Raw genomic sequence first — 13,686 nt, 5'->3', positions numbered from 1 at the left:
TTATGAATATGCTTGTATGTATCACATGCTTCATATTTTTTTGCTGCCTTCTCAATTGTGTAATTCGGTTTTTGTTCAGCACTCTTTGGAACTGTTGCTTTTGTCTGTGCACTGCGTCATTTCACGTGAGCCGCCGGGTACATGCATCGAAGGTTCCCAGCTGTGCTGGTGCCATCTCGCGATGTCCACAGCTGTATTTAATGTTAGCTAAGACCCGGCACTTAAAAGTTTCTCTCGCAGTTTCGCCGAGTTTGTGCCAAACACCACCCTGACCATCTCATCTTCCTCTGCATAAGCACAGTCCTTCACCCGTGAATATTTAGCGGCAGTATTTCTATTGGATTGCCGCTGATGGATGGCCTTATATGGGCAGGCACTAAATTACGTGGGAGGTGTAACTCCGCCTCCCACGGGCATCGAGCAGAAGTCTATTATAGTATATGGCCGAAAAAATAGGTTCCAGTTATGACCATTACGCGTAGAATTTCGAAATGAAACCTGCCCAACTTTTGTAAATAAGCTGTAAGGAATGAGCCTGCCAAATTTCAGCCTTCTACCTACACGGGAAGTTGGAGAATTAGTGATGAGTCAGTGAGTCAGTGAGTGAGTCAGTGAGTCAGTGAGTCAGTGAGGGCTTTGCCTTTTATTAGTATAGATCTACAATCAGATCTTGCCAATTAAAGAAGAATCATATCCTTGTACAACCGGTTAAGGTTTGCAAAGTGAGAAGAAATGTTCTGCCATATCCCACTGCCACGAGTAGACAGCTAAACTATGAATGAAGGTTGTGTCTAGCGATGATTGGTTGAAGGGCATGAGGCAAGCATATGAGTGGGGAGTTGGCATCTAATCTACGATGCTTCCCTGGCCCAAGGAATGCAGGAAGGAGGAGCAAGAATAGAATAATTATGAGGTTTTCCAGAAGCCCAAGGTATCTCATTCCCATCCAGAAACATAGCTGCTTTAAAGATTGATCAGCTCATTAGTGCAATGTAAGACTGAATCGGCCATCTGACCCTCTAGGCACATTGGCTGCCTAGACTTCTAGCATAAAAAAAGCTGCTCTCCCTCCAGGTTGTCATGTTAGCAGTTGTCACATTCAGGTTTGCTTTGTTTCTTCAATTCACACATTAAGAACAACTGTTTGAAAATGTTGTTCTGTACTGAGATTTGATCCTGCTTTTCTGCTTGCTTTGGACTGTTTTTTTTAATAAACCACCTGTGGTCTACAATTGGTCAAAGGGAGGATGGATTTTTATCCATGGACATAGTCAACCCTAGTTCATCCTGACAGTTACTACTGCAGGAGCTGCAGACCGCAGATGCAACTCTGCAATAGGCTAGGAAGTGTGACTTAAACTACACTTAACAGAATAAGAGTCACAGTTTTGGTTCTGTATATAAAAGTACTGAAACAAGGATAGGTTCACAATCAGACTCTTCCACAACAAAACAGGTTTATTAAAGATGGCTGTTAGTAAGTGTGGATGTGGGTCATGAGTGATGGACTGAAGCTCCGTCCATGGTTGTTTCATCCATTTAACCAATGGGGTCTGTCTCCTCACAACTCAGTACTGCCAAAAGTGGGATAAAAAAATGAGTGGATTATGGGGGAGACCCATTTACTTAACAGGGATAACAAGGCTTTTAAAATTATGCTTTAGGCTATTGCTATAGCAAATCATTTTCAGTTTTAACATCAAAATCTCAAAATATTTCTAAATGTTAATCTGTAATCTGTTAAAATTCTCTTGATACTTATGTCATCCACTCCTAAAAGATCATATGATTGTTTGCATAAAAAATATTTACTGCCTTAAATTGTCCATTGTGCGCATGTCAGCTAGCCATAGAAAAATGCTGAATAATTTGACTAGACATAATTTTGTTAATATAAAAAATAAATAAGCTGTTAATATTAAACTGGCAGTAATAGTACATGACATAAAAGAGCAGATACAGCAGTGTGTAGTGTAATTATAGGTTGGACAACTCACCGGTGCAGCTCCAGCCATCTTCAGCCACTTGAAGGCCATCATCGCAATAGCAAAATGTTCCATTTCTGGTGATGACACATCCAAACTGACATCTTAATTGTTGACATTTTGGCGCAAATTCTGAAAAAAAAATTTAAATATGGATTTGTGTTTGCTTTTATAACATTAATACACACTTTCACATAGCATTACAGTATCAATTTGTCTCCACAGCTCTCTGCTGTAAATCTGAAGACCCCCTACAGGCACTTTATTGATCAGCCAACACTAGGCACCCTGAGTTTAAATTGAAATATGATTTATTAAAATATTTACGTGGAAAATAAGCCCTTGAGATGTACAATTTCATTTTGAAGGAGATTATCTTTTTCTCTCAAGGAACAACCTCTCACCTCATCGCCAGTCATAATAAAGCCCTTCACTTTTTTTCTTTTTGAGGTGTTTGGACCAAAGCCATGAACCTAAATTTTGTCAGATTTAATTATCACATAAGTAAGGAATCCCACAAGGGGTAGCTTTATGTTATACTGAAAGGAAAACAGATATGCATTAAACCCTGCCATATAAAATATTTTGGAAAATTACTCTGTTAAATAACATACATGCAAAGTAAGTGGAATACGCCACATAACAGTCTGGTTAACATGTAGATGAAATAATATATATTTCTCCCACAAGTAGCAGATTGCCACATTACTTGAATATAAGCTAATTCAATGCTCGGTGGCTTTTGTATTAAACATCATTCAGCTACATAAAAAAGACAGGACTGCACGTGTAATTTTACTGAAACATACTTAAAACAAATTTGTTCTCGATTTTTATAGCCTTTATAAATATTTTAAAGAGCATCAAAATGTGATTATGGCATATTTAAGTCTAGGATTCAGTAATGTCAGAAAAGGCAGATTCAACTTTTAAAACAAGAGATTTTATTTCATGAACTTATGCTCCAGACTCAGAGTTGAACCTGTACTTAACAATGTAACAGCTTGAATTAAACAATGCCTACAGCTCTATAAAACTTGTCTTCTCCTTGAACTGTAAAACAGGGAAGACAGTAAGGGAATAAAAACAACTCTTGTTCACATACTATAACCCTGCTGGTCTACCCTAAAAAACACTCAATGGGACTCCAGGGGCTATGATTCATTGGCAGAGTTCAGGGCTGTGCCCTCATCTTTGACTGACAGAAGCTCAGAAACTTCTAGTAAACTGATGGACTGTAAGATCGACCGATGGTCACAAGAAATTCTTAGAATAGTAATGAGGTTGATGAAATTATTGCATAGGCTCACAATCACACATCTGCCTCTGATTGTGGAATTCTACAGTCTACACCAGGATGGTAAGAGAACAGTCTTGCAACAGTGGCTAATGTTATTTGTAATGTAAATACTCATTTAATATCAGGAGCTGCTTATCCCATTTTGGGTTGAAGAATTTCGTCTGTATTACAGTAGCAGGGAGCACAAAGCATATTCTGGATGGGAGATAAAGATAAAGACACAAGATGATTTGCAGAGTTTGTTTGCATATTAATTTGCCAATGTACGGTTTTCTATTTACTGTCAATATGAAGTAGAAACCTTTGGAAAGAATGTAGTGTGTACATGTTTTACTACTCACAACACAATCTGTCATTAGACTAGACAGGTTTTTATATGGTACAATTTGGTTCCATTTTAGATTATATTAATCGATAGTCCTACTGTAAATTGAGCTGCAGGAATTAATGTTTATGGGATGAAATCAACCAGTACAGTAAATTCAAAGATCCCCACTGATGTTACTAAATGATGGGGACCTTCAGTCCATATGATTTATGTTAACTAGATTGACATTACAGTTAGACATCTCTCATAACTCTCATTTTATACATTGCCTGTTTCACATTTACTGTTATACAACATTGAATCATAAATCATTTGTTTTCGCTTTTTTGACACTGATCAACAGAAAAAAGACTAATCAAAACCAAGCTTTGTAAAATGTTCTAAATTAATTACAGACATAGTACATAAAATACTTGATCACTTAAGTATTAACTCCTTTAATATGTACACCTAAACCATCACTGGTGCAAGCAATTAATTTTGAAAGTCGTATAAGTAGTTAAATGGAGATCACCCATGTGTAGCCAAGGCGATTTAATTGATTGTAGTATGAATGCACCTTAACTACAGAGTCAGTATCATGGCCTAACACAGTGGTTCCTAAACGGTGGTACACGTACCACTGGTGGTACGCGTAGTCTTTTCAGGTGGTACGCATCGCGGTCCCTGAAATTTAATTTATCTGTGCAAAACTCTTTATGACAAGCCTATTGTGAGCAGAAACCAATGAAACTGTTTAAATACAATAATGTGTGGATTCCCAAATTTAGTGTGGTGTGAAATTTCGTCATCTGAATAAATAAAACCTATTATTCGAATCAGTATTTAGTTCATTTAACGCTACCATAATTCTGTTTCGTGGAAATCAACTTCTACTTCTTCACTGTTTGAGCTTTTGGTCACTAGATGAAAGCACAACGCCGACACTATTTAGTCTTCGGTAACTCTGCCTCACAGAAACCGCTCACGTTTGTTGTTGTATGTGCACTGCCGCTGTATCGCATCGTAGTCACTAAATCTAACCACAAAGCCGATACCATTTCGTCTTCGGTAACTGCGTCACATACAGGCCGAAGGCAGGATTTAGTTCTGGAACGGAATTTATCAATTTATGTACATGCAGAAATTTTTTCATTAATTTTATGCATAATTTCTTCCAATTCTTTAACTTTTATTCAGATTTCATGTCAGTTTAGACCCAAACTCCCCCCCTTACAGCTCTCCCTCCCTTTCAACAAGGTGCGGGTGGTACACAATGCAACTTACTTAACCTCAGGTGGTACTTGACGTCTAAAGGTTTGGGAACCCCTGGCCTAACATACACAATAAAGACAAATGAACACTCAGAAATGGTGATTGAAATGCACAAGTCAGAGGATGGTGACGAAAAAATGTCCAAGTCATGGAATATCCCTTGGAGTCCACTTAAACCAATCATTAAAAATGGAAGGAGCATGGCACAGTTATAAATCTGCCTAGAGAAGGCCCTCTACAAAAACAGAGAAATCATGTCAGAAGACAACTAGTGATGCCACCAAGAGACCTATGAGAACTGTGAAGCAAGCTACAGTAGACTACAACAACAACAACATTTATTTATATAGCCCTTTTTCATACAAACAGTAGCTCAAAGTGCTTTACATAATAAAGAATAGAAAAATAAAAGACACAATAAGAAAATAAAATAAATCAACATTAATTAACATCGAATAAGAGTAAGGTCCAATGGCCAGATCAATGACTAGATTGTAGGTAATGTGCATACCACAACTGATGCAAGGGCTTTACACCAGTGGCAGCTTTATAGGAGAATGGAAAACAGAAAGTCACATGACATCTTGACTAGAGGTTCCTAGAAGGCCCTGGGAGCCTTTTTAGTCTGCTGGAAGAAGTTAAATGGTCTTATGAGACCAAAAGTATGCTTTATTAGACATCAGAATAAATATAACAGGTATAATAACACTGCACATTATCAGAAATACACCATCTCCATTATGGATCACGATGGTTGCTTCATCATGCTGTGGGGATGCTTCTTGCAGCAGGCCCTAAAAGGTTTGTGAGGGTAAAACGAATGCAGAAAAATTCAGGGAAATTCTGGAGGAAAACCTGATGCAGTTGGCAAGAAACCTGATAATCGAGGACCCCAAGCATAAAGTCAAAACTGAACAGAAATGGCTTCAAAAATACAATGTTGATGTCCTGCAATAGATGAGTTTGAGTTCAGTGCTCGAATTTATCAACTGTCTCAGAATTACTTCTAGAAATTTCAGTAAAAGTCAGAGAAGGATAAAAATTTGTCCCATCACTGAGTAGGAAATTGTGAAGTATGTAATTATGAAACATTCTACACCTACTAAACAGCAACACGTAGGAATTCACATTTCAAAATAAATTATATCACAATTCTGTGGCACCCCAAAACACAAAATGGCACTCATGATGACTTAGTGTTGTCTTCTGATACATTGCTAAGGCTTCACCACAAAGATAATCTCTCTCTCTCTCTCTCTCTCTATATATATATATATATATATAAAATCCTAAGCCTAAAAGTGCAACGGTGATGTTTTTGTCACGTTTCTTGTCACACTTTAAATCGGGTTTATTTTAAAACCTACATATATATGTTTGGTATCATTGTTTTCAGAATTTATCGAACTTTAATGTGATGTTGCTAGATTTTCAGACTCTTATTCTGGTTTTAAATTCTAAACTAAAAAATATCAAGAACTTGCGTCTCGCTAGACGGCACTTTGTGCCAAAACATTTAACCATGCCCGGGGCCAGAAATAAAACACAAAGAGTAGGACAGCTGCTGTACAGGCTTTTAAATGTTCAAAGCGCCACACGAGATGAAGATCACGAGGCACGGCAGCAGCTGATTAAGCAAAGAGGAGGTAAAAAAAACTATTTGTTTCCCATTGTATCACCATTTGAGAGGGGGTTTCGAAGGAGTGACTGCATCTCCTTGGAGTGCGTTCAGCCCCCCTCTTCACAATGCCAAGCGAAGTGGCTGGCGAGCGAAGTGAACATTGAGGAACCCCTTAGTAATAATAATAATCAAAGATACAAATAGATAGATAGATAGATAGATAGATAGATAGATAGATAGATAGATAGATAGATAGATAGATAGATAGATAGATAGATAGATAGATAGAACTTGGCAAAAAGAGTTACTTGAATTTGTGTTAGGATGAGCTCAACAAGGTATGAAAAGTGTTACACAGACGTTTTGCTTTAAATTGACTCCCATGTGAATTATAGATCTTCAAGTGAATAGGCTATGATATTCCACTTCATGTCATAAGCTTTACTTGTTTCAAGTAAAAAGAAGTGTGCCATAAAAATTGTCCCACATCATTACACTTTCACCATCATTACATTTCCACCCTGCAATTGCTCTGTCCTGAGTATAACATTAATCTTCATCCAGCCCTGCATGTAGGCCCTCTAAACTGCAAATACCTGGGGGTAACTGGCAATCCAGCCATCATAAAACACCTCTATTCCATCTGAACTTGTGTGGTGCTGAGGTGTCACCCATTGCATGGCTGCACTCAGGTCCTAATCTGGGATCTGAGTTGGTTTGTCGTGGTAGGTGCTCTCTTGACTAAAGATAAGAGAACAGTCAGAATGTGGCATTATAAAGGAGACCCAGTTGCATTTTTCCGAAATACTTCTTCTGAAGTCCTCATCAGAAAGAGGATATGAAATATAGTTTATAATGGCCATCAGTTTTGTCTGCGTTCTCTCCTCTGCCACTAAGTCCAGAGGGTCTTGGATCTGGTGATCATCTTTTCTAAATACCCTCAGTGTTTGAAGCCATGCCTAGTCCCTGTAATCAATTCTTCCAGTTCCTGATAAGACTTCTTCATCTCTTTTTTCAAACTTTTGCCAATATGGACACATTCGATTTATCATGTTTACTACTGTACTTCACAATAAAGCTGGTGAAGTAGTCTTGTTAATTTTGTAGTCACAACAGAAGTGTAGGAAAAAACATGTATACTATAAAGTTGATGATTCTGATTGCCTTTGGGCAAAACATCATGACATTAATATTATATGGCTGAAGAGAACAGTGTAGATGTTGGTTATAGTAATGGGCATGCTGAGTTCCCTTTCAGAGTTTTTAAATATCACAGTATGTGGTAATAAATCCTGCATTGAATTGAAAAAATGTATTAACAAGGAAAGCATCATATTACTGCAAGAAGGCTTATGCCATTCAAATGTAGCGATGGTTTTTAGGTAAGCAATAGCCATCCCCTAGAGACTTCTCAGGTTTGGCCCACTTTAGAACACAAGAGCCAATCAACTCTACACAACATTTGGTCTGATATCAAGTATCACAGGAGCATACCTGTACACAGGGATTCATATTTCTACTGCACTGCCTCTCCTTTTATGCAAGTTTCTTCTGAAGCTAAGTTTGTTCAGTTGGGGGGGCTTTGTAGTGTGGCATACACATACATTACAGTTCCCAGAACAGCAGGCGCTAGCAAAGGTGTTTACAAGTAAAACCATATGCAACATTTTGTGGGATGAGAGGGAATGAATAATTTGAAATAATACACCATCCTGGTTCATTGTGTGGTGGGTGCAGCAGCGCGCTATCAGTGCATGCTCCCAACTTCATCAATTAATTGTAAATGCTGTAGAACACAATACAGTTGATATGGGCTGCCAATGCGACTCTTTAGAAACTTTTGTCCTGTCCTGAAGGTAAATGTGTGGCCAGTTAGCTATAGGTTAGGTGTAAATGAATGTTCTAGCTCAGGTTAATGAGGAGGTTAATCAGTTTCTTTTCTTCTTCTTTACATGAAGCCAGTATTAATGTCAATAAATATATTTATTTTATATAATACCTTTCATGCTTGGCACTACCCCACTTTGGGAAAGGTGCTATATAAATAAAATGTATTATTATTATTATTGGTTTACAAAACAATTAACATGACAGTTGTAAATTAAAAAACAATGCATTGCATTGTATACTGTTACTTCATCTAAAATAAATGGCATTTTATTGTCAATAGTCTGAGAGAAGCTGCACAAAGATGTAATGAAAGATAATCAAAAACACTGAAAGGATTGTTCTATTGTATACAAAAGTATAATGCAAATCCTTGGTGGATTCATAGGTTTATAATTATTAAATAAATATATATGTATATCCTGCTTTTGTTATAATATTGGAATGACAGACAATGTGTTTGTCTTTTTCACTGTGAATGAGAAAGTTCACGGACAATTTTTTCAAAACAGCACAAAAAAAAAAAAAAACTGAATACAAAGTGGGTTTTACTGCAGAATCCTAAGGTCAAATAAATGCCAGCATAAAAGTGTTTCTTCTCCTACAGTCTTCTTCAGATTTGCTAGCAAACAGAGGCAGAGATACACAAATGAAACTGAGTGGGCAGACGTGCAGTACAGTGAAGGGCTCTAATGTTAAGAAATTGCTAGAGGATACCAGTAGGTGCCTGCCAGCTGTCACTAATTCGGCAGCATTATTGCCATTTTACATGGAAACCTCTTGTCCAGACCCAACTGTCATGGAGTATATATATACAAATACCTACTCACTAGAAACGGTAGAATTGAAAATAACTCATTTATACTGAAAAACTGTAATCAAAAAAATGCTAAAAATTGAAGTCTACAACATTTATTTTATTTGTAGGGAAAAATGACAAGAATGTAAAATCAGTAGATAATTATAAGGCGTATGGTAGTGTCTAATTAGACTTTCAGGCATGTTTGATAAGTTACCTCACAAGTCTAATTATCAGCACAGCATGTATATGGGCTTGCACACACAAAGCCACTGGTTATGACATGCAGAAAATTTTTTACACTAGGAGGTGTTAAACACTGGGGTCCAAAAAGCTCAGTCATAGGGTTGTTGGTCATTTATAATTTATATAACAATGTAATCATTTCTATAGGGGAAAAAAACAAGCAATGTGATTAAATTTGCTGCTGGATTATCACATTATGCACTGTGGGTGAAGATGTATTATAAGAATGTCTTAGAAAGAGAATACAAATTTGAATATATGCAATTTATACCATTAAACAAATGTGGAAATAATGCAAACTGTACACTCATCTGACCTAAAACTGTGGTCTTCCCAATTATTTTACGAACATATTTTTGATCTTTCATTTTATTTTAATGTTATATTGGCACTGCCATTTTTTATCTTGTTAATGGGGGTACAGCCATATTCTTTTGAGGTTGCCATTCCAGTTTTTATCATGTCATTTGCGCTGGGCTGTGAGGGAATGACGTGTTACTGATGCAATTTAACTTCCTTGTCGTTAACTCAGAGTATGACTCAGGCTTGGAATTCTCTGTAAATACGGTTAAGCCCAACTCGGACCTAGTGTGACACGTAATGATCTGCTTTACAGTGTTAAGCCAGAATTACTCCCTGGAAAGTATTCTACTGGTATCTACTGATATCTAGTGGAGGAAAAAACATCATGCTACAAAAAATCATTCAGATATCTATTTGTTCTGCCACTTTAAGGTAACTCTATTGTAACTCATCAATATTCTTAAGTGGGGTGGAGACCATTTAACCGTAAAAAAACAATGGTAAATGAAAAGCCATGAAGCCAGTTTTAGAACAAACTGAAACAAAACCATTGTTCAAACAGAGCAACAGTGATGACAATGTGAATTGGTTATCAGATGTTGACACAGAAAATGAAACTAAAACCTATTTAATAGATTCCAACCTGCCAAATTTCAGCAAGGTTCATATTTTTATAATAATAATAATACATTTTATTCATATAGCACCTTTCCCATGATCAAGGCGCTCCACAGAGTCTTAGAAAAAACAGCAGGGTATATGTGACATTGGATACACATGTTTTCCTGAATAGAACAATGATAAAGATAACAAAACATTAAATAGAATAAAGGAAAATAAACCAGAGTAAAACACTAAATTCAATACTAAAAGAAAAACCTCACAAATAACCTAATTTCTGATATAACAGACACACAAATTATCCTGAGCACCTGGACAGAGAGGTAAACAGAAAGAAAGGACAGAATGTTAAGTTAAAAGCATTCCTAGATAGGTGAGTCAGCTAATCTAATTAATTTTGGGATGTCATTCCAAAGTCTGGGTGCTATGGAGCTGAAGGCCCTGTCACCCATAGAGTGCAGGTTAGTGTGAGGCACAACAAGTTTACCAGAATCAGAGGACCTTAGTAGGCGAACAGGAGTATAGTGATTTAGAAGGTGTGGTGAGCGGCTGGGGGCAGTACCCAGCCGGGATGCCCGGAAGGACCGAAGGAAGGAGTATGCCTCCTCTGGACCATGAGGGGACGACCACCCTGGTGGATATGGGGACCACGGGAAAGGAAGCTCAACCCTATAGGGGCCCGTGGTCACCACCACCGCCACACCCGGAAGTGCTGGGGGGACAAAGACCAGGAACACCTGGAGTGCTTCCGGGTGCACAGCCAGCACTTCTGCCACACCAGTTCATTGGGTGGTACCTGGAGCACGTCCGGATGAATATAAAAGGGGCCGCCTTCCTCCATTCGATGGCTGGAGTCAGGTGGAAGAGGATGGAGCATGGAGGAGAGGAATGGAGGAGGTCAGAAGAGAGAGAGGCATTGGAAAGGCCTGGACTGAAGGGTGATTGATGCTGGGGCACTGGGTTTGTGTGCGGAACTTTCGTAAATATAATTATGAATAAACATGTGTTGGTGGTTGAACCTTCAGTGTCCGTCTGTCTGTGTCTGGGCCAGCTTCCAAAAAGGTCACTGATGTAGTTTGGTGCAAGGCCATTTAAAGCTTTGTAGGTTATTAATAGAATTTTATACTCAATCCTGTAAGACAAAGGGGGCCAGTGAAGGTGAAGCAGGATGGGTGTGATGTGCTCACTGCTGCTGGATCATGTGAAGGCTCTTGCAGCAGAGTTTTGAATCAACTGGAGCTGTGATATAAGATTAGAAGGGGCACCTGCCAGCAGCGAGTTACTAATCGATGAGGGATGTGATAAAAGCATGGACAAGTTTCTCAGCATTATAAAAGGAGAGGAATGAGCAAACACGGGATATGTTACGGAGGTGAAAGTAAGAAAGTTTGTTAATGTGGTTTATGTGGGCAGAATAAGAAAGGGAGGAAAAATGACACCAAGATTCCTTGCATCAGAAGAAGGTCTGATGAGATCGCCGTCAAGAGTGACTGAAAAGGAGCTAATTTTCTTAAATAATTAGTGCCAATTTGCAGGGGTTCAGTTTTGTTGCAATTTAATTTTAAAGAGTTCTGCTCCATCCAGGTTTTAATTTCATTGAGGCAAGTTGTGAGCTGAGAAAACTCTGATGAAGTTGCACTTTTAACATTGAAAAAGAGTCGAGTAATCTGCATAAAAATGATAATCCAGTCCATAGCTACAAATAGTATGGCCAAGGGGAAGCATATAAATACAGAAGAGAAGAGGGCCGAGGACACAGCCCTGAGGAACTCCTTATGTGACTGGCGCTGAGCTGGATGTGCTGTTGCCAAGACTAACAAACTCTTGCCTATCAGTCAGTTAGGACTTGAACCACTGGAGGGCAGTGCCAGAGATACCCAGCATGTTCTCCATTCTGGACAGTAGAATGTCATGTCTGACAGTGTCAAATGCTGCACTGAGGTCCAACAGAATTAATATGCTGGTTTGTCCAGAGTCTGCTGACATGAGCAAATCATTGGTTACCCGAAGAAAAGCAGTTTCACAGCTGTACTGCACCCTGAAACCAGACTGAAAGGGTTCCATCAAATTATTAGAGGTTAAGTAACTGGTGAGCTGGGAGGCTACAATATGCTCAAGAACTTTTGACAGAAAAGGGAAGTGGGAAATAAGCTGAAAATTGTTAAGATCGTCACCATCAAGACCAGACTTTTTTTAACATGGTGGTTACAGAAGCGATTTTAAAAGTGGCTGGCACAAATCCAGCGTGGAGGAATGTATTGATTATTGTTGTAACAGCTGGGATTATGGCATGAAGACAAGATTTAAGAAGTGTGGTGGGGATGGGGTCCAGTGCACAAGTAATTGGCCTCATCTTACAAAGCAGGTCATTAACAAATGCCAATGTGACTGGTGAAAATTTAGAAAAGGAGCTGGATGGAGTGGGAAGACAGGGAAGGATATAAATGGACAATGGATTTAAGTTAGTTAAATTATTTAGGTCTTTAATTTTATTGCGGAAAAAGTAGAGGAATTTTTCACAGACTCCAGTAGAAGAGGTAAATGGGCCAGATGCAGGTTGAAGTAATTTATTAACTACAGAGAACAAAACCCTTGGGTTATCATGGCCACTTTCTATTATTCTGCCATATTGGGTGTTCTTTGCTGCAGTTAGTGCATCCCTATAAGCCTTTAAATGGTCAGAGAAAGCCTGGAAATGAACAGTGAGGCCAGTCTTACATGACATTCTCTCAAGGCGTCGACCAGTTGCTTTCATAGATTGTAGCTCTGAAATATACCATGGAGCTGAACGCTTATAGGAAATCTCCTTATGTTTTAAAGGAGCTGTTTTATCTGAAGTGCTGAATGAAGAGCTGAGTTATAGTGGTCAACAAGTTTATCTAGTGTTGATGTAATAGGTGAAGAGAGAAAAAGATTAGAAATTGATCCAGCAAGAACAGAGGGACAGATATTTTTAAGGTTTTGGAAAGAAATTTGAAGTTTATAGGTAAGAGGAGGGAGAGGTAATGAGACAGTGAAAAGCACTGCTTTATGGTCAGAGAGTCGTAAATCACTGCTATAAGTGTTGCCGACAGATAATCCAGATGTGCAGATCAAGTCCAGTATATGACCACCAGAGTGTGGTGGGAAAATCAACATGCTGCACCAAGTCAAAATAGTCCAGTAAGGATAGAAATTCATTTCTCAGTTTACATGTAGTAATGTCAATATGGATGTTGAAATTGCCAAGAAGAATGACTCTCTGGGAAAGTGAACTTAAGTGGGTTAATAATTCAGTCAGATCAGATAAAAAATACATATTGTATTTCATCATACTACAGCTGTTGTACATTATAGGGAGTC

The 13,686-nt window shown here is 38.3% G+C and overlaps 1 protein-coding gene across 1 annotated transcript in view; it reads right to left on the bottom strand.

Annotated features, from left to right (window-relative positions):
• LOC120530667 (low-density lipoprotein receptor-related protein 1B-like) overlaps positions 1–13,686 on the bottom strand; it is a 1,848,048-nt gene that overhangs the window by 1,173,770 nt on the left and 660,592 nt on the right. Inside the window, exon 5 of the mRNA XM_039755091.1 lies at positions 1,998–2,117. Within this exon, the coding sequence (XP_039611025.1) occupies positions 1,998–2,117 (120 nt within the window). The remainder of the gene's footprint in view (positions 1–1,997; positions 2,118–13,686) is intronic.

This window comes from Polypterus senegalus, chromosome 6 (genome assembly GCF_016835505.1).
Source record: "Polypterus senegalus isolate Bchr_013 chromosome 6, ASM1683550v1, whole genome shotgun sequence".
In the NCBI taxonomy this organism is placed as follows: Eukaryota; Metazoa; Chordata; class Cladistia; order Polypteriformes; family Polypteridae; genus Polypterus; species Polypterus senegalus.
The sequence above is the reverse complement of the archived record's forward strand: the minus strand, read 5'-3'. Positions and strand labels throughout refer to the sequence as shown.